Here is a 25,562-nt window from a genome sequence, read left to right as displayed (position 1 = left end):
AACTTTGCCCCTCCTGGTAGGAATGTATATCCCATACGTCACTAGCTCATGGACTCTTGCTAATTACATGAAAGAAAAAAAGGTTACAGGCTTTCCCCCTCACTATGTCCCTTAGCATGAAAAGGAGAAAAAATGTGTCATGAGGAGAGCAGGTTAAGTCCCCTGGTTTATGCTGTACCTGTGTCAGAGTACCTACAAATACCCTCTGGGCTGTGTGTGTGCTGTGTAAAGTCACTTATGCAGCACCCCTCCACTGGCTTAGAAGGCATGTCAATCCATGTCAATGCAGTTGCAGCAGTATTTAGTCAGCAGTATCTAGTAGAGGGCTCATCCAGTGCAGGTATTGAGTACCGCAGAAGACTGCAGTAGGAAATACCTGTGTCCCTCAGGGGAGGCTAGGGACGACTCCCCCACAACGCCTGAGGGTAGTCCTGTTAGGGAAATGCTGTGCACATAACAGGGTATTCCTATGTCCATGTATCATTCTGCAGCTGTGAAGAGTCTTTTCCATCTTTTTTGTAAATTATACTTTCTAGGGTGTCGCATAGGTCTGAGCTCCCAATTTGTAATTCATAAGCAAGTAGCTGGAACAACCTCTATTCTCAACCAATTCCTACAAGGCCAAGAACACAACTAAGAGAAAGATGGGTGGTGGGAGGGATTTTAAGCTCTGATATGGGTTCTTGACCTCCTCCTAGTGGCAGGAATTATATCCCATATGTTATGGAGGACTGTGGACCATCATAATTTTACCAAAGAAAACACCTCCCTCTCCTTAACAAAATGTTCTCTCCACTGCCCAACTTGGGACTGCCCCAAAGCTGCCTTCTTTAAACAATTCCTGGTCAGGGATAGGATCACAGATGCATCAAAAGTACACAGAACGGGCAGGGTAAATGTTAGTACAACTAATAACATATATTAGAGCTTGAAGATTGTTAACACAGTGAACATCACATTTTTTGTATCAAGCCCAATACTCATTTCCTCTAGGACATTATACATCTTGAAGAAAAGAAAAAAGTCGAGCAAACAACAATAATGGACTGATAGTGGTCTGTAAAATTGGGTATCATTGTTAAAATGTTACATGATAGCTTAGAATATCACTGTCAGATCTTGTTCACGCAAAAGATATAGGGCATATTATCAGCCTCCAAATGCAATTTAAAAAGTTTGTGATAAACACTTTGCAAGAGGATTCTGATAATTTGAAATGGTGGGGAGGACGCAAAGATTTCCAAATTCCACCATTCCAAATTATCAGAATCCTCTTGCAAAGTGTTTATCACAAACATTTTAAATTGCATTTGGAGGCTGATAAATGCCTTATACATTTCAAGTGAACGAGATCTGACAGTGGTATTTCAAACACCAACTACAGTGCTCAGATGAATAGCCTTTTATTGCACTGGTAAAGGGACATTACTTGCTCAAATTTGATAAAGCATTTACTGTTTGATTTACTGATCTAGGGAACTGTGTTTACCTCCTCTAAGGGGAAAACAAAGTCTCATTTAGAAGCTGCAGCTCCCAAGCAGGACACAGCTAATCAGGAGTCGTAGTCACATGACCCAGCAGATCACTGACTGTGTCTTACTAAGGCTCTTTTAGTTAAGTAGTCAGTAATGCACAAATTACATGCACTAATCTAATTTTTGCATTAAAATATCCCTTAAAGTGATGGTAAATTCAGCCAAAAGCTGATTCAACGCCGTGATTGGAGGAAGCCGGATTCCTCATTTTAGACCCAGGAAGAGGCTTTGCGACGGGCGGAGGAAGCTGGAGAGGCTGTCAAGATTAAAAGGTAAAGGGACATGAAACCCAAAAAACATAATTTATGCTTACCTGATAAATTCCTTTCTTCTGTTGTGTGATCAGTCCACGGGTCATCATTACTTCTGGGATATAACTCCTCCCCAACAGGAAATGCAAGAGGATTCACCCAGCAGAGCTGCATACAGCTCCTCCCCTCTACGTCACTCCCAGTCATTCGACCAAGAATCAACGAGAAAGGAGAAACCAAGGGTGAAGTGGTGACTGGAGTATAATTTAAAAGATATTTACCTGCCTTAAAACAGGGCGGGCCGTGGACTGATCACACAACAGAAGAAAGGAATTTATCAGGTAAGCATAAATTATGTTTTCTTCTGTTATGTGTGATCAGTCCACGGGTCATCATTACTTCTGGGATACCAATACCAAAGCAAAAGTACACGGATGACGGGAGGGATAGGCAGGCTCATTATACAGAAGGAACCACTGCCTGAAGAACCTTTCTCCCAAAAATAGCCTCCGAAGAAGCAAAAGTGTCAAATTTGTAAAATTTGGAAAAAGTATGAAGCGAAGACCAAGTTGCAGCCTTGCAAATCTGTTCAACAGAGGCCTCATTCTTAAAGGCCCAAGTGGAAGCCACAGCTCTAGTAGAATGAGCTGTAATTCTTTCAGGAGGCTGCTGTCCAGCAGTCTCATAGGCTAAACGAATTATGCTACGAAGCCAGAAGGAGAGAGAGGTAGCCGAAGCCTTATGACCTCTCCTCTGACCAGAGTACACGACAAACAGGGAAGACGTTTGTCGAAAATCCTTAGTTGCCTGCAAGTAGAACTTGAGGGCACGAACTACATCCAGATTGTGTAGAAGACGTTCCTTCTTTGAAGAAGGATTTGGACACAAGGATGGAACAACAATCTCTTGATTGATATTCCTGTTAGTGACTACCTTAGGTAAGAACCCAGGTTTAGTACGCAAAACTACCTTGTCTGAGAGAAAAATCAGATAAGGAGAATCACAATGTAAGGCTGATAACTCAGAGACTCTTCGAGCCGAGGAAATAGCCATTAAAAACAGAACTTTCCAAGATAACAATTTTATATCAATGGAATGAAGGGGTTCAAACGGAACACCCTGTAAAACGTTAAGAACTAAGTTTAAACTCCATGGCGGAGCAACAGTTTTAAACACAGGCTTGATCCTAGCTAAAGCCTGACAAAAGGCCTGGACGTCTGGATTTTCTGACAGACGCCTGTGTAACAAGATGGACAGAGCTGAGATCTGTCCCTTTAATGAGCTAGCCGATAAACCCTTTTCTAAACCTTCTTGTAGAAAGGACAATATCCTAGGAATCCTAACCTTACTCCAGGAGTAACCTTTGGATTCGCACCAGTATAGGTATTTACGCCATATCTTATGGTAAATCCTTCTGGTAACAGGCTTCCTAGCCTGTATCAGGGTATCAATAACCGACTCAGAAAAACCACGTTTTGATAAAATCAAGCGTTCAATTTCCAAGCAGTCAGCTTCAGAGAAGTTAGATTTTGATGTTTGAATGGACCCTGTATCAGAAGGTCCTGTCTTAGAGGTAGAGACCAAGGCGGACAGGATGACATGTCCACTAGATCTGCATACCAAGTCCTGCGTGGCCATGCAGGTGCTATTAGAATCACTGATGCTCTCTCCTGTTTGATTTTGGCAATCAATCGAGGAAGCAGCGGGAAGGGTGGAAACACATAAGCCATCCCGAAGTTCCAAGGTGCTGTCAAGGCATCTATCAGAACCGCTCCCGGATCCCTGGATCTGGACCCGTAGCGAGGAAGTTTGGCGTTCTGGCGAGACGCCATGAGATCTATCTCTGGTTTGCCCCAACGTCGAAGTATTTGGGCAAAGACCTCCGGATGAAGTTCCCACTCCCCCGGATGAAAAGTCTGGCGACTCAAGAAATCCGCCTCCCAGTTCTCCACTCCCGGGATGTGGATTGCTGACAGGTGGCAAGAGTGAGACTCTGCCCAGCGAATTATCTTTGATACTTCCATCATTGCTAGGGAGCTTCTTGTCCCTCCTTGATGGTTGATGTAAGCTACAGTCGTGATGTTGTCCGACTGAAACCTGATGAACCCCCGAGTTTTTAACTGTGGCCAAGCCAGAAGGGCATGGAGAACTGCTCTTAATTCCAGAATGTTTATTGGCAGGAGACTTTCCTCCTGATTCCATTGTCCCTGAGCCTTCAGAGAATTCCAGACAGCGCCCCAACCTAGTAGGCTGGCGTCTGTTGTTACAATTGTCCAGTCCGGCCTGCTGAATGGCATCCCCCTGGACAGATGTGGCCGAGAAAGCCACCATAGAAGAGAGTTTCTGGTCTCTTGATCCAGATTCAGAGTAGGGGACAAGTCTGAGTAATCCCCATTCCACTGACTCAGCATGCACAATTGCAGCGGTCTGAGATGTAGACGTGCAAAGGGTACTATGTCCATTGCTGCTACCATTAAGCCGATCACCTCCATGCATTGAGCTACTGACGGGAGTTGAATGGAATGAAGGACACGGCATGCATTTAGAAGCTTTGTTAATCTGTCTTCTGTCAGATAAATCTTCATTTCTACAGAATCTATAAGAGTCCCCAAGAATGGAACTCTTGTGAGAGGAAAAAGAGAACTCTTCTTTTCGTTCACTTTCCATCCATGCGACCTTAGAAATGCCAGAACTAACTCTGTATGAGACTTGGCAGTTTGAAAGCTTGAAGCTTGAATCAGAATGTCGTCTAGGTACGGAGCTACCGAAATTCCTCGCGGTCTTAGTACCGCCAGAAGGGCACCCAGAACCTTTGTGAAGATTCTTGGAGCCGTAGCCAATCCGAATGGAAGAGCTACAAACTGGTAATGCCTGTCTAAGAAGGCAAACCTTAGATACCGGTAATGATCTTTGTGAATCGGTATGTGAAGGTAAGCATCCTTTAAATCCACTGTGGTCATGTACTGACCCTTTTGGATCATGGGTAAGATTGTCCGAATAGTTTCCATTTTGAACGATGGAACTCTTAGGAATTTGTTTAGGATCTTTAAATCCAAGATTGGCCTGAAAGTTCCCTCTTTTTTGGGAACCACAAACAGGTTTGAGTAAAACCCTTGTCCTTGTTCCGACCGCGGAACCGGATGGATCACTCCCATTAATAACAGATCTTGTACACAGCGTAGAAACGCTTCTTTCTTTATCTGGTTTGTTGACAACCTTGACAGATGAAATCTCCCTCTTGGGGGAGAGAATTTGAAGTCTAGAAGGTATCCCTGAGATATGATCTCTAGCGCCCAGGGATCCTGAACATCTCTTGCCCAGGCCTGGGCGAAGAGAGAGAGTCTGCCCCCCACTAGATCCGGTCCCGGATCGGGGGCCCTCGGTTCATGCTGTCTTTGGGGCAGCAGCAGGTTTCCTGGCCTGCTTGCCCTTGTTCCAGGACTGGTTAGGTTTCCAGCCTTGTCTGTAACGAGCAACAGCTCCTTCCTGTTTTGGTGCAGTGGAAGTTGATGCTGCTCCTGCTTTGAAATTCCGAAAGGGACGAAAATTAGACTGTCTAGCCTTAGCTTTGGCTTTGTCTTGAGGCAGGGCGTGGCCCTTACCTCCTGTAATGTCAGCGATAATTTCTTTCAAACCGGGCCCAAATAAAGTTTGCCCCTTGAAAGGTATATTAAGTAATTTGGACTTAGAAGTTACATCAGCTGACCAGGATTTTAGCCACAGCGCCCTACGTGCCTGAATGGCGAATCCTGAGTTCTTAGCCGTAAGTTTGGTTAAATGTACTACGGCCTCCGAAATGAATGAATTAGCTAGTTTAAGGACTCTAAGCCTGTCCGTAATGTCGTCCAGCGTAGTTGAACTAAGGTTCTCTTCCAGAGACTCAATCCAAAATGCTGCCGCAGCCGTAATCGGCGCGATGCATGCAAGGGGTTGCAATATAAAACCTTGTTGAACAAACATTTTCTTAAGGTAACCCTCTAATTTTTTATCCATTGGATCTGAAAAAGCACAGCTATCCTCCACCGGGATAGTGGTACGCTTAGCTAAAGTAGAAACTGCTCCCTCCACCTTAGGGACCGTTTGCCATAAGTCCCGTGTGGTGGCGTCTATTGGAAACATCTTTCTAAATATTGGAGGGGGTGAGAACGGCACACCGGGTCTATCCCACTCCTTAGTAACAATTTCAGTTAGTCTCTTAGGTATAGGAAAAACGTCAGTACTCGCCGGTACCGCAAAGTATTTATCCAACCTACACAATTTTTCTGGTATTGCAACAGTGTTACAATCATTAAGAGCCGCTAAAACCTCCCCTAGTAATACACGGAGGTTCTCCAATTTAAATTTAAAATTTGAAATATCTGAATCCAATCTGTTTGGATCAGAACCATCACCCACAGAATGAAGCTCTCCGTCCTCATGTTCTGCAAGCTGTGACGCAGTATCAGACATGGCCCTAGTATTATCAGCGCACTCTGTTCTCACCCCAGAGTGATCACGCTTGCCTCTTAGTTCTGGTAATTTAGCCAAAACTTCAGTCATAACAGTAGCCATATCTTGTAATGTTATCTGTAATGGCCGCCCAGATGTACTAGGCGCCATAATATCACGCACCTCCCGGGCGGGAGATGCGGGTACTGACACGTGAGGCGAGTTAGTCGGCATAACTCTCCCCTCGCTGTTTGGTGAAATTTGTTCAATTTGTACAGATTGGCTTTTATTTAAAGTAGCATCAATACAGTTAGTACATAAATTTCTATTGGGCTCCACCTTGGCATTGGAACAAATGACACAGATATCTTCCTCTGAATCAGACATGTTTAACACACTAGCAATAAACTTGCAACTTGGTTACAATCTTATTTAACAAAAACGTACTGTGCCTCAAAGAGCACTAAACGATTAAATGACAGTTGAAATAATGAACTGAAAGACAGTTATAGCATCAATCCTTAAAAACAACACAACTTTTAGCAAAGGTTTGTTCCCATTAGTAAAGTAACAATAATTAAATTTGAAACATAAAAATTACAGAGCAACGTTTTTAATCACAGTCAATATATAAGTCTCACAGCTCTGCTGAGAGAATCTACCTCCCTCCAAAGAAGTTTGAAGACCCCTGAGATCTGTTAGAGATGAACCGGATCATGCAGGAAATACAAGAGTAACTGACTGGAATTTTTTGATGCGTAGCAAAGAGCGCCAAAAACGGCCCCTCCCCCTCACACACAGCAGTGAGAGAGAAACGAAACTGTCACAATTAAAACAAGCAACTGCCAAGTGGAAAAATAATGCCCAAATATTTATTCACTCAGTACCTCAGAAAATGCAAACGATTCTACATTCCAGCAAAAACGTTTAACATAATAAATACCTATTAAAAGGTTTAATGTACTTTTAACAGAGTAATTCCGGTGAAATACCATCCCCAGAATACTGAAGTGTAGAGTATACATACATGTCATTATAACGGTATGGCAGGATTTTCTCATCAATTCCATTCAGAAAATAAAAACTGCTACATACCTCAATGCAGATTCATCTGCCCGCTGTCCCCTGATCTGAAGCTTTTACCTCCCTCAGATGGCCGAGAAACAGCAATATGATCTTAACTACTCCGGTTAAAATCATAGTAAAAACTCTGGTAGATTCTTCTTCAAACTCTGCCAGAGAGGCAATAACACGCTCCGGTGCTATTGTAAAATAACAAACTTTTGATTGAAGTTATAAAAACTAAGTATAATCACCATAGTCCTCTCACACATCCTATCTAGTTGCTGGGTGCAAGAGAATGACTGGGAGTGACGTAGAGGGGAGGAGCTGTATGCAGCTCTGCTGGGTGAATCCTCTTGCATTTCCTGTTGGGGAGGAGTTATATCCCAGAAGTAATGATGACCCGTGGACTGATCACACATAACAGAAGAAATGTTCTTTCTTGATTCAGATAGAACATGGAATTTTTAACAACTTTCTAATTTACTTCTATTATCTAATTTGTTTCATTCTCTCTGTATCATTTGTTTAAGAAGCAGCAATGCACTACTGTTTTTTAACTGAACACATGTGTGAGCCAATGAAAGTCGTTATATATCTGCAGCCACAAATCAGCAGCTAGAACCTAGGTTCTATGCTGCTCCTGAGCTTACCTAGATAAACCTTTCAGCAAAGGCTATCTATAGAAGGAAGCAAATTAAATAGAAGTAAATTGGAAAGTTGTTTAAAATTGTATTCTCTATCCAAATCATGAAATAAAATTTTTGGGTTTCATGTCCCTTTAAGTATTTTTTCACAACACAAGTGAAATGTAAATTTTGATGAATTAAAATGCCCCTGTTTTTAATCGAATTTTTAAAAACCGGTCACTTTAGCATCAAAATTTACATTCACTTTAAGGAGATTTACAGTTCAGGACTTCACCTCCCCTACACTGTGAACTCCTCTTTGGATCAAAGATCCCTACTTTTGGATTATACCCCCATTCTGGACATTTTGCCATATATGAACTATCACTTTTGATCCTCATTTTAATTTTTTAAATTTATTCTCGTATTGTTACATTATCTCCTATGCTATTTTTGCACCCATTCATGTCACTTATGGTCACCTATACCTAGTACATCCACATGTGTTTCGGTTGTTTTTTGCTCTATTTTTTGTTAATTTCTATGCCGCTTTTTTCAGTTAATTTGGGTCATTGACACCACCAAGTGTACAGTTTTTTTTGAACTGGCCATTTTTTCATGCATTTTATATGATTGTCATATTTCTCCTCATATTTTGTTTTAATACTTATGTTTTAATAAATCTGTTTTAATCTGTTTTACATGCACACTTTAGCATCTTTTGGCGCTCCTAAATCCTTCCTTCTTGTCCACTGTTAATGAATGTGTTAGGCTTGTGTGTACCCTCTTTTGGCGCTGTATACCTCTTTCTGTTCACTTATTCCACACACTCCAATCAGTAGCATTGCAAAATGGCACAGAATTTGCACTTGCTTGTTAATATTGTGCATGCGTGGGGACACACAATTCATCCTATTCAGCTTTTTACAGCCCCAACTCCGAAAAAGATGGGACAGTATGGAAAATGCAAAACAATAAAACAGAGTCATTTGAAAATTCACCCTGTAATGTATTGAAAACAAATTATTTGATGTTTTACTTTGTGAATTTAATGTATTTTTTGAATATATACACTCATTTCAAATCTGATTATTGCAAGTTGGGACAGTTGACCATTTACCACTGTGTAGCATCACCTTTTCTTTTAATAACACTTATTAAGCATTTGGGCACTGAAGACACCAGTTGGTTAAGTTTAGGAAGCAAAATGTTCCCCCATTCATCTATTATGTCTTCAGCAGTGCAACTTTTCATAATGCACCACACATTCTCAATTGGAGACAGGTCAGGACAGCAGGCAGGCCATGCTAGCACCTGTACCTCTCTGCTTACGCAACCATGCGATTGTAATCTGGGCAGAATGTGCTTTGGCGTTGTCCTGCTGGAAAATGCAGGGACGTCCCTGGAAAAGATGACGTCTGGATGGCATATGTTGCTCCAACATGTATACATATCTTTCTGCATTAATTGTGCTCTCACAGATGTGCAAGTTAGCCATGCCATGGGCACTGACACACCCCCATATCATGAAAAGATGCTGAATTTTGGACCTGACGCTGATAAGAGCTTGGATGGTCCTTTTTCCTCTTTGGCCCAGAAAACACAATGGCTGTTTTCCCCCAAAAACTATTTGAAATGTTGACTCGTCAGACCACAAAACACTGTGCTACTGTCCATCTCAGATGAGACCGAGCCCAGAAAAGTCGGCGGCGCTTCTGGACAGTGCTGATGAATGGCTTCTGCTTTGCATAATAAAGCCTTAACTTGCATCTGTGGATGCAGCAGTGAATGGTGTAGACTGACAAAGGTTTACAAAAGTATTCCCAAGCTCATGTAAGGATATCCATTACAGACTAATTATGGTTTTTGAAATAGTGATGTCTGAGGGATCGGAGATCACACGCATTCAGAAGCGGTTTTCGGCCTTGCCCTTTACGTACCGAGATTTGACCGGATTCCTTGAATCTTTTATTTATATTGTGCACAGTGGAAGGTCAAATGGCCAAAATCCTACCGATTTGTCTTTGGGGAATGTTGTTGGATTATTCGCTGACTTATCTGATTGCAGATTGGCGAGCCTTGACCCCATCCTTGCTCTTGAAGGACTAGGAATTTTTTGGAAGCTCCTTATATACTATAATTGCACAATTGCCTCATCTGTTTCACATCACCTTCTTATTTCAACTTGTCACATCGCTATTAATCCTAAATTGCCCCTGTCCCAACTTTTTTGGAATGTGTTGCAGTCATCAGATTTTAAACGAGTGTTTATTTTCAAAAATACATTAAATTCACAAAGTAAAACATCAAATAATGTGTTAATAATGTGTTTTCAATATAGTACAGGGTGAATTGAATTATCAAATTACTTTTTTTTTTTTTTTACATTTTCCATACTGTCCCAACTTTTTCAGAATTGGGTTTGTAACTTACTTATTAATAATAAAATGTATAATATGCTTGTTTTTGCATAAGAGGACGATTGTTCACTCACTCGCATTGATCACAGGTCACTTTGCTCTAAGAAACCAAGTAAACATTGAATCTTTTGATGCTATGTTTACTTGGCATACGTCATCTATAGCCTTGCGCATGCGCTATTAGAGAGCTGTGTCGGGTGCATGCACTTCGGTGCCTGAAGTACAATTTTGTGGTGCAGAGCTAAGACACAAAAAAAAATTGTTGATTCGATTTACATATTAGATAGAGTGTAATTACACAATTGTACAGGTGCAGTGTTTACCATCACTTTAAATGCAAAACAAATGTATTTTTACAAAATATGTGCTCTCATCTACATGGCACTGAGGGAGGTGGAGCTTCATACATACCTGCTTCAGGGGTAGGTGACTCTGGCTTTGCAGAGGCTGAATCAGGCACAACAGACAGGGTGATAGGAATCTGAATCAGTACAGAAGTGAGCTCTGGAAGAAAAAAAAGAAAACAATGATTGTTTTAAAGGGACTGTTTAGCCAAAAATAAACTTTCATGATTCACATAGGACATGCAATTTTAAACAACTTTCCAATTTACTTTTATCATCAAATTTGCTTTGTTCTCTTGGAATTCATTGTTGAAAGTTAAACCTAGGTAGGCTCATATGCAAATTTCTAAGCCCTTGAAGCAACCTCATCTCGGTACATTGGCATTTTTTTTTACAGCTAGACAGTACTAGTTTATGTGTGCCATATAGATAACATTGTGCTCACTCCCATGGAGTTACCTAGGAGTCAGCAATGATTGGCTAAATGCATGTCTGTCAAAAGCACTGAAATAAGAGGGCAGTTTGCAGAGGCTTAGATACGAGGTAACCAGAGAGGTAAAATGTGCATTAATATAACCATATTGGTTATGCAAAATTGGATAATAACAAAATTTATGCTTACCTGATGAATTTCTTTCTTTCCGGATATGGAGAGTCCATGACGTCATTCAATTACTAGTGGGAATATGACTCCTGGCCAGCAGGAGGCGGCAAAGAGCAACACAGCAAAGCTGTTAAGTGTCACTCCCCTACCCATAATCCCCAATCATTCGACCAAAGGGAAATAGAAAAGGAATAACACAAAAGGTGTAGAGGTGCCTGAGGTTTAGTAAAAAATAACTGTCTTAATAAAGGGTGGGGCCGTGGACTCTCCATATCCAGAAAGAAAGAAATGTATCAGGTAAGCATAAATTTTGTTTTCTTTCCTAAGATATGGAGAATCCACAATGTCATTCAATTACTAGTGGGAACCAATACCCAAGCTGGAGGACACAGAATGAACAGGGAGGGAAAACAAGACAGGCAGACCTTAACAGAAGGCAACACCGCTTGAAGAACATTTCTCCCAAAAGAGGCCTCAGCCGAGGCAAAAGTATCAAATTTGTAAACTCTGGAAAAAGTATGCAAAGAGGACCAAGTTGCAGTCTTGCAAATCCATTCCACAAAAGCTTCATTTTTGAAAGTCCAAGAAGAGGAGACAGTCCTAGTGGAATGAGCTGTAATTCTCTCAGGAGGCTGCTGTCCAGCAGTCTCATAAGCAAAACGAATCATACTCCCCAACCAGAGAGAAAGAAGTAGAAGTAGCCTTCTGACCCTTACACTTTCCTGAGAAACAAACAAACAGGGCAGAAGACCGGGGAAAATCCTTAGTTGCCTGTATGTAGAATTTTAGAGCACGCACAACATCCAAGTTGTGCAACAGACGCTCTTTATGAGAAGAAGGATTGGGACAGAGAGAAGGAACAACAATTTCCTGATTAATATTTCTATCCGAAACCACTTTAGGAAGAAACCCCAATTTAGTATGAAGAACCGCCTTATCCGCATGAAAGATAAGGTAAGGGAATCACTCTGCAAAGCCGAGAGTTCCGAAACTCTCCGAGCAGAAGAGATAGCAATAAGAAACAAACCTTCCAACATAGCAACTTAAAATCTAAGGAATACAATGGCTTAAAAGGAGCCTGCTGCAAAACTTTAAGAACAAGATTAAGACTCCAAGGAGGAGCAACAGGTTTAAACACAGGCCTGATTCTGACCAGGGCCTGACAAAAAACAGAATTTATGTTTACCTGATAAATTTCTTTCTCCTATGGTGTGTCCGGTCCACGGCTTCATCCTTACTTGTGGGATATTCTCTTCCCCTACAGGAAATGGCAAAGAGAGCACACAGCAAAAGCTGTCCATATAGCCCCCCCTCTGGCTCCGCCCCCCAGTCATTCGACCGACTGTTAGGAGAAAAAGGAGAAACTATAGGGTGCCGTGGTGACTGTAGTGTACAGAAATAAAAATTTTAAACCTGACTAAAAGCCAGGGCGGGCCGTGGACCGGACACACCGTAGGAGAAAGACATTTATCAGGTAAACATAAATTCTGTTTTCTCCTACATTGGTGTGTCCGGTCCACGGCTTCATCCTTACTTGTGGGAACCAATACCAAAGCTTTAGGACACGGATGAAGGGAGGGAACAAGTCAGGTAACCTAAACGGAAGGCACCACAGCTTGCAAAACCTTTCTCCCAAAAACAGCCTCCGAAGAAGCATAAGTATCGAATTTGTAAAATTTGGCAAAAGTATGCAGAGAAGACCAAGTCGCTGCCTTACAGATCTGTTCAACAGAAGCCTCGTTCTTGAAGGCCCATGTGGAAGCCACAGCTCTAGTAGAGTGAGCTGTAATTCGTTCAGGAGGCTGCCGTCCAGCAGTCTCATAAGCCAATCGGATGATGCTTTTCAGCCAAAAGGAAAGAGAGGTAGCAGTAGCTTTCTGCCCTCTCCTCTTACCAGAATAAACGACAAACAAGGATGATGTCTGTCTGAAATCCTTTGTTGCTTCTAAATAGAATTTTAAAGCACGGACCACATCTAGGTTGTGTAACAAACGTTCCTTCTTCGAAACTGGATTCGGACACAAAGAAGGAACAACTATTTCCTGGTTAATATTCCTGTTGGATACCACTTTTGGAAGAAAACCAGGCTTGGTACGTAAAACTACCTTATCTGTATGGAATACCAGATAGGGTGAAGTACACTGCAAAGCAGACAATTCAGAAACTCTTCTAGCAGAAGAAATAGCAACCAAAAACAGAACTTTCCAAGATAGTAACTTAATATCTATGGAATGTAAGGGTTCAAACGGAACCCCTTGAAGAACTGAAAGAACTAAGTTTAGACTCCATGGAGGAGTTATAGGTCTGTAGACAGGCTTGATTCTGACTAACGCCTGTACAAACGCCTGTACATCTGGCACGGCTGCCAGACGTTTGTGCAACAAAACAGACAGAGCGGATATCTGTCCTTTTAAAGAACTAGCTGACAAACCTTTATCCAAACCTTCTTGGAGAAAGGAAAGTATCCTAGGAATTTTAATTTTACTCCAAGAGAATCCCTTGGATTCGCACCAACGGATATATTTTTGCCATATCTTATGGTAAATTTTCCTAGTCACAGGTTTTCTGGCTTGAACCAGAGTATCTATAACCGAATCTGAAAACCCACGCTTAGATAGAATCAAGCGTTGAATTTCCAAGCAGTCAGTTGCAGAGAGACTAGATTTGGATGTTCGAATGGACCTTGTACTAGAAGATCCTGCCTCAAAGGTAGCTTCCATGGTGGAGCCGATGACATATTCACCAGGTCTGCATACCAAGTCCTGCGTGGTCAAGCAGGAGCTATTAGAATCACCGAGGCCTTCTCCTGTTTGATCCTGGCTACAAGCCTGGGAAGGAGAGGAAACGGTGGAAACACATAAGCCAGATTGAACGACCAGGGCGCCACCAATGCATCCACTAGTGTCGCCTTGGGATCCCTGGATCTGGACCCGTAGCGAGGAACCTTGGAGTTCTGACGAGACGCCATCAGATCCATATCTGGAGTGCCCCATAGTTGAGTTAACTGGGCAAAGACCTCCGGGTGAAGTTCCCACTCCCCCGGATGGAAAGTCTGCCGACTCAAATAATCCGCCTCCCAGTTGTCTACTCCTGGGATGTGAATTGCAGATAGATGGCAGGAGTGATCCTCCGCCCATTTGATGATCTTGGATACCTCTCTCATCGCCAAGGAACTCTTTGTTCCCCCCTGATTGATGTACGCTACAGTCGTCATGTTGTCCGACTGAAATCTTATGAATCTGGCCTTCGCTAGTTGAGGCCAAGCCAGGAGCGCATTGAATATCGCTCTCAGTTCCAAAATGTTTATCGGGAGAAGAGACTCTTCCCGAGACCATAGACCCTGAGCTTTCAGAGAGTCCCAGACCGCGCCCCAGCCTAAGAGACTGGCGTCGGTCGTGACAATGACCCACTCTGGTTTGCGGAAACTCATTCCCTGAGACAGGTGATCCTGAGTCAACCACCAGAGGAGTGAGTCTCTGGTTACCTGGTCTACTTGAATCTGGGGAGACAAGTCTGCATAATCCCCATTCCACTGTTTGAGCATGCACAGTTGCAATGGTCTTAAATGAATTCGAGCAAAAGGAACCACGTCCATTGCTGCAACCATTAGTCCTATTACTTCCATGCACTGAGCTATGGAAGGCTGAGGAATAGATTGAAGAACTCGACAAGCGTTTAGAAGCTTTAACTTTCTGACCTCTGTCAGAAAAATCTTCATTTCCACAGAATCTATTATTGTTCCCAGAAAAGGAACCCTTGTGGACGGGGACAGGGAACTCTCTTCTATGTTCACCTTCCACCCGTGAGACCTGAGAAAGGCTAAAACAATGTCTGTATGAGCCCTTGCTTTGGAAAGGGACGACGCTTGGATTAGAATGTCGTCTAGGTAAGGTGCCACAGCAATGCCCCTCGGCCTTAGGACCGCTAAAAGGGACCCTAGCACCTTTGTGAAAATTCTGGGAGCAGTGGCTAAACCGAACGGAAGAGCCACAAACTGGTAATGTTTGTCCATAAAGGCGAACCTCAGGAACGGATGATGATCTTTGTGGATAGGAATATGAAGGTACGCATCCTTTAAGTCTACGGTAGTCATGTATTGACCCTCCTGGATTGTTGGTAAAATCGTTCGAATGGTTTCCATTTTGAATGATGGAACTCTGAGGAATTTGTTTAGAATTTTCAAATCCAGAATTGGCCTGAAAGTTCCCTCTTTTTTGGGAACTACAAACAGGTTTGAGTAAAAACCCAGACCTTGTTCCGCTGTTGGAACTGGGTTTATCACTCCCATTTTTAATAGATCACCTACGCAATGTAAGAATGCCTGTCTCTTTATCTGGTCTGAAGATAAGCGAGACATGTGGAACCTTCCCCTTGGAGGAAGTTCCTTGAACTCTAGAAGATACCCCTGAGAGACTATTTCTAGTGCCCAGGGATCCGGAACATCTCTTGCCCAAGCCTGAGCAAAGAGAGAAAGTCTGCCCCCTACTAGATCCGGTCCCGGATCGGGGGCTACCCTTTCATGCTGTCTTGGTAGCAGCAGCAGGCTTCTTGGCCTGTTTACCCTTGTTCCAGCCTTGCAATGGTTTCCATGCTGGTTTAGGCTGGGAAGCGTTACCCTCTTGTCTAGAGGCTGCAGAGTTAGAAGCCGGTCCGTTCCTGAAATTGCGAAAGGAACGAAAATTAGACTTGTTCTTAGCCTTGAAAGGCCTATCCTGTGGGAGGGCATGGCCCTTTCCCCCAGTGATGTCAGAAATAATCTCCTTCAATTCTGGCCCGAAAAGGGTCTTACCCTTGAAAGGAATATTAAGTAATTTTGTTTTGGACGACACATCCGCTGACCAAGATTTTAGCCAAAGCGCCCTGCGCGCCACTATTGCAAAACCTGAGTTTTTCGCCGCTAATTTTGCTAATTGAAAAGCGGCATCCAAAATAAAGGAATTAGCCAACTTAAGTGCGTGAATTCTGTCCATGACTTCCTCATATGGAGTCTCCTTTTGGAGCGAACTTTCTAGTTCCTCGAACCAAAAAGACGCCGCCGTGGTGACAGGAATAATGCACGAAATTGGTTGAAGAAGGAAACCTTGCTGAACAAAAATCTTTTTAAGCAATCCTTCCAATTTTTTATCCATATTATCTTTGAAAGCGCAACTGTCCTCTATAGGAATAGTTGTGCGCTTTGCTAACGTTGAAACTGCCCCCTCTACCTTAGGGACCGTTTGCCATGCGTCCCTTCTGGGGTCGACAATGGGGAACATTTTCTTAAATATAGGAGGTGGAACAAAAGGTACACCTGGCTTCTCCCACTCCTTAGTCACTATGTCCGCCACCCTCTTGGGTATCGGAAAAGCATCAGCGTGCACTGGGACCTCTAAGAATTTGTCCATTTTGCACAACTTCTCTGGAATTACCAAAGAATCACAATCATCAAGAGTAGCTAGCACCTCCTTAAGCAGGGCGCGGAGATGTTCTAGCTTAAATTTAAATGCCACAATATCAGGTTCTGCCTGCTGAGAAATTTTTCCTGAATCAGAAATTTCTCCCTCAGACAGACCCTCCCTCACTGCCAACTCAGATTGATGTGAGGGTATAACAGATAAATTATCGTCAGCGCCTACTTGCTCATCCTCTGTATTTAAAACTGAGCAATCACGCTTTCTGGGAAATGCTGGCAGTTTGGATAAAAGAGCTGCTATAGAATGATCCATTACTGCTGTTAATTGCTGCATAGTAACAAGCATTGGCGCTCTAGATGTACTAGGTATCGCCTGCGCGGGCAAAACTGGTGTTGACACAGAAGGAGAGGATGATGAACTATCCCCACTACCTTCATTAGAAGAATCATCTTGGGCAACCTTATTAAATGTGACAGTGCTGTCCTTACTTTGTTTGGACGCCATGGCACAATTTGCACATACATTTAAAGGGGGAACTACCTTGGCCTCCATACACACAGAACATATGCTATCTGAAGGTACAGACATGTTAGACAGATTTAGGCAGGCTATTAATGCAATAAAAACTATTTTAAACAAAACCGTTACTGTCTCTTTAAATAATAAAAAGAGCACACTTTATTTCTGAATGTTCAAAAAACTATCAAAGAAATATCCGATCTTTCTGAAATTTACACCCCAGTGTCTTAATGCTTTGAAAGTATTGCACACCAAATTTCAAGTCTCTAACCCCTTAAATGAGCCGGAGCTAATAGTTCAATTTACCGGTTTTAAATACACTACAGTCCCTGCCACAGACTTTGCTGCGGCTTTTACCTTCCTTAGGGGTGATTCACCACAGAATAAAGCCTCCCTGAGTCCTTTTCTCAGTCACACGACCCTCTCACATGAAGCTGCATGCACTGCCTCTGGAAGTAACTGCGCAACTGAGGCGCGAAAATGAGGCCTCCTCCCTCTGCATACCAGAGTGAAGGGGCCTTTCTGACTAGATTTAGGCGTCTAAACAACTGCCAGGCACAAATAAACGTTCCCAAAAGTGTTTCAAAGTTCACAAAACACTCCAAATGTCATATAATATGATAAAAAAACTAATCGATTTAGCCCACAATAGTGTCAACCAGCATAGAGCCCAATTTATAAGCCTTAATTCTGTTACTGAGTCTAAGAAAATGGCTTACCGGTCCCATAAGGGAAAAATGACAGTCTTCTAGCATTACTGGGTCTTGTTAGAAAAGAGACTGGTCATACCTGAAGCAGATTAGTCTGCAAACTGTTCCCCCCAACTGAAGTTCTCTGGTTTCAACAGTCCTGCGTGGGAACAGCAATGGATTTTAGTTACTGGTGCTAAAATCATACTCCTCTTTTAACAGAAATCTTCATCACTTTCTGTTGTAGAGTAAATAGTACAAACCGGCACTATTTTAAAATAACAAACTCTTGATAGAAGAAATAAAACTACAACTAACACCACAAACTCTTTACCATACCCGTGGAGATGCTACTTGTTCAGAGCGGCAAAGAGAATGACTGGGGGGCGGAGCCAGAGGGGGGGCTATCTGGACAGCTTTTGCTGTGTGCTCTCTTTGCCATTTCCTGTAGGGGAAGAGAATATCCCACAAGTAAGGATGAAGCCGTGGACCGGACACACCAATGTAGGAGAAAGATTGAAGATCTGGCACATCTGCCAGACGCTTATGTAACAAAATAGATAATGCAGAAATCTGACCTTTCAGAGAACTGACTGACAACCCTTTCTCCAGACCTTCTTGGAGAAAAAACTAAATTCTAGGAATCCTGACCCTAATCCTAAAGTAGCCCTTAGATTCACACCAATAATCATTGTATCATGGTCTCAATGACAGACTCAGAAAATCCATGCTTAGAAAGAACTAAGCATTCAATCTCCAATCAGTCAGCTTCAGAGAAACGAGATTTGGATGGAAGGAAGGCCTCAGAGGCAACCTCCAAGGCGGCCAAGATGACATCTTCACTAGGTCTGCATACCAGATCCCACGAGACCATGCAGGAGCGATTAGAATTACCGATGCTCTCTCTTGTTTGATACGAGCAATAACTAGTGGAAGGAGCGCAAACGAAGGAAACAGGTATGCTAGACCGAAACCCCAAGGAACCGCCAGAGCATCTGTCAGAGCAGCCTGAGGATCTCTTGAACCGTACCTTGGAAGCTTGGCATTCTGCCGAGACACTATCAGATCCAACTCTGGCACCCCCTATTTGAGGGTTAACCTGGAGAACAGAACACCTCAGGATGGAGAGCCCACTCCCCGGGATGAAATGTCTGTCTGCTCAGGAAATCCGCTTCCCAGTTGTCTACTCCAGGAATGTGGATGGCAGAAAGACAACAATTGTGAGCTTCCACCCACTGAATAGTCCGTGCCACCTCCTTCATGGCTAAGGAACTCTGAGTTCCTCCCCGGTGGTTGATGTAAGCCACGGAGGTGATGTTGTCCGACTGAAACCTGATAAACAGGGCTAAAGACAATTGAGGCCAAGCTATAGTAAATTGCTCTTAACTCCAAGATGTTTATGCGGAGAGCAGACTCCTCCCGAGTCCATAGTCCCTGCTCCTTTAACGAGTCCAAGACTGCTCCCCTGACTAGCAGGCTGGCGTCTGTGGTTACAATCACCCAGGAAGGTCTCCGGAAGCATGTGCCCTGAGGCAGATGGTGCTGAGAAAGCCACCAAGGGAAAGAGCCTCTTGTTGACTGGTCTAGATCTATCCTCTGTGCTAGATCCGAATGGTCTCTGTTCCATTGTCTGAGCATGCATAATTGCAGAGCTCTCAAATGGAATTGAGCAAAGGGAATGATGTCCATGGAAGCGACCATCAGACCAATTACCTCCATACATTGAGCCACTGATGGCTGAACAGAAGACTGAAGAGAGAGGCAAGGAGAGAATTTTTGATTTTCTGAACTTCGTCAGAAAAACTTTCATAGATAGGGAATTTATTATGGTCCCTAAGAAAACCACCCTTGTAGCTGGAACAAGGTAACTCTTTTCACGATTGATTTTCCAACCGTGGGAACATAGAAAAGACAACAAGATCTCTGTATGAGAGTTTGCTTGTTGAAAAGATGGCACCTGAACCAAAATGTCATCCAGGTATGGCGCCACTGCAATTCACCCAAAAGACGTGATCACTGCCAAGAGAGCCCCCAGAACCTTTGAGAAAATTCTGTGAGCTGTGGCAAGTCCAAACAGAAGTGCCACAAACTGAAAGTGTTTGTCTAGAAAGACGAATCTCAGGAATTTGAGATGATCCCTGTGGATGGGAACATGAAGATATGCGTCCTTCAGGTCTATGGTTGTCATGAACTGACCCTCATGGACCAAAGTAAGAATGGAACGAATGGTTTCCATTTTGAAGGATGGTACCCTAAGAAACTTGTTGAAGCACTTTAGGTCTAAAATGGGTAGAAAAGTTTCCTCTTTTAGGGAACCACAAACAGATTATAATAGAATCCTAGACCCTGTTCCTTTAATGGAACTGGAACAATAACTCCCAGGGAGGAAAGGTCCTGAACGCAGTTCAAGAATGCCTCTCTTTTTACCTGGTCTGCAGATAATCTTGAGAGGTGGAATATCTGCCCCTGGGAGGAAATGTTTCTATTTTGTATCCCTGAGATACTATGTCCACAGCCCAAGGATCTGGGACATCTTGTCTCCACACTTGACCAGACAGGGAAAGTCTGCCCCCACCTTGATCCGATCCCGGACTGGGGGCCAACCCTTCATGCTGACTTAGACTCCGCTGAGGGTTTATTTGATTGCTTCCCCTTATTCCAAGACTGTTTGGGCTTCCGAGAAGACTTGGACTGCTCCTTCTTGGAAGAGGAAGACTTTTGACCTTTGAAGTTACGAAAGGAACGAAAATTACTTTGACGTACTTTGAGTCTGTTCTTGTCTTGCGGTAGAAAATACCCTTTTCCACCAGTAATATCAGAACATATTTCTGCCAGACCAGGTACGAACAAGGTCTTACCCTTGTTAGGAAGCGCCAGAAGCTTAGACTTAGAGATAACATCAGCTGACCAAGATTTTAGCCACAATGCCCTACGGGCTAGGACAGAGAAACCAGATATCTTGGCTCCCAGTCTAATAACTTGCACGTTAGCATCAGAAATAAAGGAATTGGCTAGTTTAGAGCCTCAATCCTATCTTGTATCTCCTCCAACAGAGTCTCTACTAAAATTGATTCAATAAGATGCCGAACTTTACTGTGACAATACAAAATGCAGGTTGCCATTAAATACCTTGATGAGCACACGTCTTCAAATAAGCTTCCAACTTTTTGTATATGGGATTGTTAAAGTAGCAGCTATCCTCTATAGGGATTGTAGTTCTTTTAGTCAGAGTAGAAAACAGAATTTATGTTTACCTGATAAATTACTTTCTCCAACGGTGTGTCCGGTCCACGGCGTCATCCTTACTTGTGGGATATTCTCTTCCCCAACAGGAAATGGCAAAGAGCCCAGCAAAGCTGGTCACATGATCCCTCCTAGGCTCCGCCTACCCCAGTCATTCGACCGACGTTAAGGAGGAATATTTGCATAGGAGAAACCATATGTTACCGTGGTGACTGTAGTTAAAGAAAATAAATTATCAGACCTGATTAAAAAAACCAGGGCGGGCCGTGGACCGGACACACCGTTGGAGAAAGTAATTTATCAGGTAAACATAAATTCTGTTTTCTCCAACATAGGTGTGTCCGGTCCACGGCGTCATCCTTACTTGTGGGAACCAATACCAAAGCTTTAGGACACGGATGAAGGGAGGGAGCAAATCAGGTCACCTAAATGGAAGGCACCACGGCTTGCAAAACCTTTCTCCCAAAAATAGCCTCAGAAGAAGCAAAAGTATCAAATTTGTAAAATTTAGAAAAAGTGTGCAGTGAAGACCAAGTCGCTGCCTTACATATCTGATCAACAGAAGCCTCGTTCTTGAAGGCCCATGTGGAAGCCACAGCCCTAGTGGAGTGAGCTGTGATTCTTTCAGGAGACTGCCGTCCGGCAGTCTCATAAGCCAATCGGATAATGCTTTTAATCCAGAAGGAGAGAGAGGTAGAAGTTGCTTTTTGACCTCTCCGTTTACCAGAATAAACAACAAACAAAGACAAAGTTTGTCTGAAATCCTTAGTAGCTGCTAAGTAAAATTTGAGAGCACGAACTACATCCAAGTTGTGCAACAAACGTTCCTTCTTTGAAACTGGATTAGGACACAAAGAAGGCACAACTATCTCCTGGTTAATGTTTTTGTTAGAAACAACTTTTGGAAGAAAACCAGGTTTAGTACGCAAAACCACCTTATCTGCATGGAACACCAGATAAGGAGAAGAACACTGCAGAGCAGATAATTCTGAAACTCTTCTAGCAGAAGAAATTGCAACCAAAAACAAAACTTTCCAAGATAATAACTTAATATCAACGGAATGTAAGGGTTCAAACGGAACCCCCTGAAGAACTGAAAGAACTAGGTTGAGACTCCAAGGAGGAGTCAAAATTTTGTAAACAGGCTTGATTCTAACCAGAGCCTGAACAAAGGCTAGAACATCTGGCACAGCTGCCAGCTTTTTGTGAAGTAACACAGACAAGGCAGAAATCTGTCCCATCAAGGAACTTGCAGATAATCCTTTTTCCAATCCTTCTCGAAGGAAGGATAGACTCTTAGGAATCTTAACCTTGTCCCAAGGGAATCCTGCAGATTCACACCAACAGATATACCAAATAATGTGGTAATTTTTCTGGTTACAGGCTTTCAGGCCTGAACAAGAGTATTAATAACAGAATCTGAGAACCCTCGCTTTGATAAGATCAAGCGTTCAATCTCCAAGCAGTCAGCTGGAGTGGGTCGAACGGACCTAGAACAAGAAGGTCTCGTCTCAAAGGTAGCTTCCATGGTGGAGCCGATGACATATTCACCAGATCTGCATACCAAGTCCTGCGTGGCCACGCAGGAGCTATCAAAATCACCGACGCCCTCTCCTGATTGATCCTGGCTACCAGCCTGGGGATGAGAGGAAACGGCGGGAACACATAAGCTAGTTTGAAGGTCCAAGGTGCTACTAGTGCATCCACTAGAGCCGCCTTGGGATCCCTGGATCTGTACCCGTAGTAAGGAACTCTGAAGTTCTGACGAGAGGCCATCAGATCCATGTCTGGAATGCCCCACGGTTGAGTGACTTGGGCAAAGATTTCCGGATGGAGTTCCCACTCCCCCGGATGCAATGTCTGACGACTCAGAAAATCCGCTTCCCAATTTTCCACTCCTGGGATGTGGATAGCAGACAGGTGGCAGGAGTGAGACTCCGCCCATAGAATGATTTTGGTCACTTCTTCCATCGCTAGGGAACTCCTTGTTCCCCCCTGATGGTTGATGTATGAACTTGGCCCTCGCTAACTGAGGCCAAGCTTTGAGAGCATTGAATATCGCTCTCAGTTCCAGAATATTTATCGGTAGAAGAGATTCTACCCGAGACCAAAGACCCTGAGCTTTCAGGGATCCCCAGACCGCGCCCCAGCCCATCAGACTGGCGTCGGTCGTGACAATGACCCACTCTGGTCTGCGGAAGGTCATCCCTTGTGACAGGTTGTCCAGGGACAGCCACCAACGGAAAGAGTCTCTGGTCCTCTGATTTACTTGTATCTTCGGAGACAAGTCTGAATAGTCCCCATTCCACTGACTGAGCATGAACAGTTGTAATGGTCTTAGATGAATGCGCACAAAAGGAACTATGTCCATTGCCGCTACCATCAAACCTATCACTTCCATGCACTGCGCTATGGAAGGAAGAGGAACGGAATGAAGTATCCGACAAGAGTCTAGAAGTTTTGTTTTTCTGGCTTCTGTCAGAAAAATCCTCATTTCTAAGGAGTCTATTATAGTTCCCAAGAAGGGAACCCTCGTTGACGGAGATAGAGAACTCTTTTCCACGTTCACTTTCCATCCGTGAGATCTGAGAAAGGCCAGGACAATGTCCGTGTGAGCCTTTACTTGAGGAAGGGACGACGCTCGAATCAGAATGTCGTCCAAGTAAGGTACTACAGCAATGCCCCTTGGTCTTAGCACCGCCAGAAGGGACCCTAGTACCTATGAGAAAATCCTAGGAGCAGTGGCTAATCCGAAAGAAAACGCCACGAACTGGAAATGCTTGTCCAGGAATGCAAACCTTAGGAACCGATGATGTTCCTTGTGGATAGGAATATGTAGATACGCATCCTTGAAATCCACCTTGGTCATGAATTGAGCTTCCTGGATGGAAGGAAGAAGTGTTCGAATGGTTTCCATCTTGAACGATGGAACCTTGAGAAACTTGTTCAAGATCTTGAGATCTAAGATTGGTCTGAACGTTCCCTCTTTTTTGGGAACTATGAACAGATTGGAGTAGAACCCCATCCCTTGTTCTCCTAATGGAACAGGATGAATCACTCCCATTTTTAGCAGGTCTTCTACCCAATGTAAGAATGCCTGTCTTCTTATGTGGTCTGAAGACAACTGAGACCTGTGGAACCTCCCCCTTGGAGGAAGCCCCTTGAACTCCAGAGAATAACCTTGGGAGACTATTTCTAGCGCCCAAGGATCCAGAACATCTCTTGCCCCAGCCTGAGCGAAGAGAGAGAGTCTGCCCCCCACCAGATCCGGTCCCGGATCGGGGGCCCGCATTTCATGCTGTCTTGGTAGCAGTGGCAGGTTTCCTGGCCTGCTTTCCTTTGTTCCAGCCTTGCATAGGTCTCCAGGCTGGATTGGCTTGAGAAGTATTACCTTCCTGCTTAGAGGACGTAGCCCTTGGGGCTGATCCGTTTCTGCGAAAGGGACGAAACTTAGGTTTATTTTTGGTCTTGAAAAGACCTATCCTGAGGAAGGGCGTGGCCCTTGCCCCCAGTGATATCAGAGATAATCTCTTTCGAGTCAGGGCCAAAGAGTGTTTTCCCCTTGAAAGGAATGTCAAGCAATTTGTTCTTGGAAGACGCATCCGCTGCCCAAGATTTTAACCAAAGCGCTCTGCGCCACAATAGCAAACCCAGAATTTTTTCGCCGCTAACCTAGCCAATTGCAAGGTGGCGTCTAGGGTGAAAGAATTAGCCAATTAAGAGCACGAATTCTGTCCATAATCTCCTCATAAGAAGAAGAATTACTAATAATCGCCTTTCCTAGCTCATCAAACTAGAAACACGCGGCTGCAGTGACAGGGACAATGCATGCAATTGGTTGTAGAAGGGAACCTTGCTGAACAAACATCTTTAGCAGACCTTCTATTTTTTTTATCCATAGGATCTTGGAAAGCACAACTATCTTCTATCTTCTATGGGTATAGTGGCGCGCTTGTGTAGAGTAGAAACCGCCCCCTCGACCTTGGGGACTGTCTGCCATCAGTCCTTTCTGGGGTCGACTATAGGAAAACAATTTTATAAATATGGGGGGAGGTACTAAAGGTATACCGGGCCTGTCCCATTCTTTACTAACAATGTACGCCACCCGCTTGGATATAGGAAAAGCTTCGGGGGGCCCCGGGGCCTCTAAGAACTTTTCCATTTTACATAGTGGTTCTGGAATGACCAGATAATCACAATCATCCAAATTGGATAACACCTCCTTAAGCAGAGCGCGGAGATGTTCCAACTTAAATTTAAAAGTAATCACATCAGGTTCAGCTTGTTGAGAAATGTTTCCTGAATCTGAAATTTCTCCCTCAGACAAAACCTCCCTGGCCCCCTCAGACTGGTGTAGGGGCCCTTCAGAAACCATATCATCAGCGTTCTCATGCTCTACAGAATTTTCTAAAACAGAGCAGTCGCGCTTTCGCTGATAAGCGGGC

The 25,562-nt window shown here is 43.5% G+C and overlaps 1 protein-coding gene across 1 annotated transcript in view; it reads right to left on the bottom strand.

Annotated features, from left to right (window-relative positions):
* The window catches only part of MGA (MAX dimerization protein MGA), a 1,137,718-nt gene that overhangs the window by 72,022 nt on the left and 1,040,134 nt on the right, over positions 1-25,562 (bottom strand). Inside the window, exon 24 of the mRNA XM_053697822.1 lies at positions 10,737-10,829. Within this exon, the coding sequence (XP_053553797.1) occupies positions 10,737-10,829 (93 nt within the window). The remainder of the gene's footprint in view (positions 1-10,736; positions 10,830-25,562) is intronic.

This window comes from Bombina bombina, chromosome 1 (genome assembly GCF_027579735.1).
Source record: "Bombina bombina isolate aBomBom1 chromosome 1, aBomBom1.pri, whole genome shotgun sequence".
Classification (NCBI taxonomy): domain Eukaryota; kingdom Metazoa; phylum Chordata; class Amphibia; order Anura; family Bombinatoridae; genus Bombina; species Bombina bombina.
This window is presented reverse-complemented; position numbering and strand designations above follow the sequence as displayed.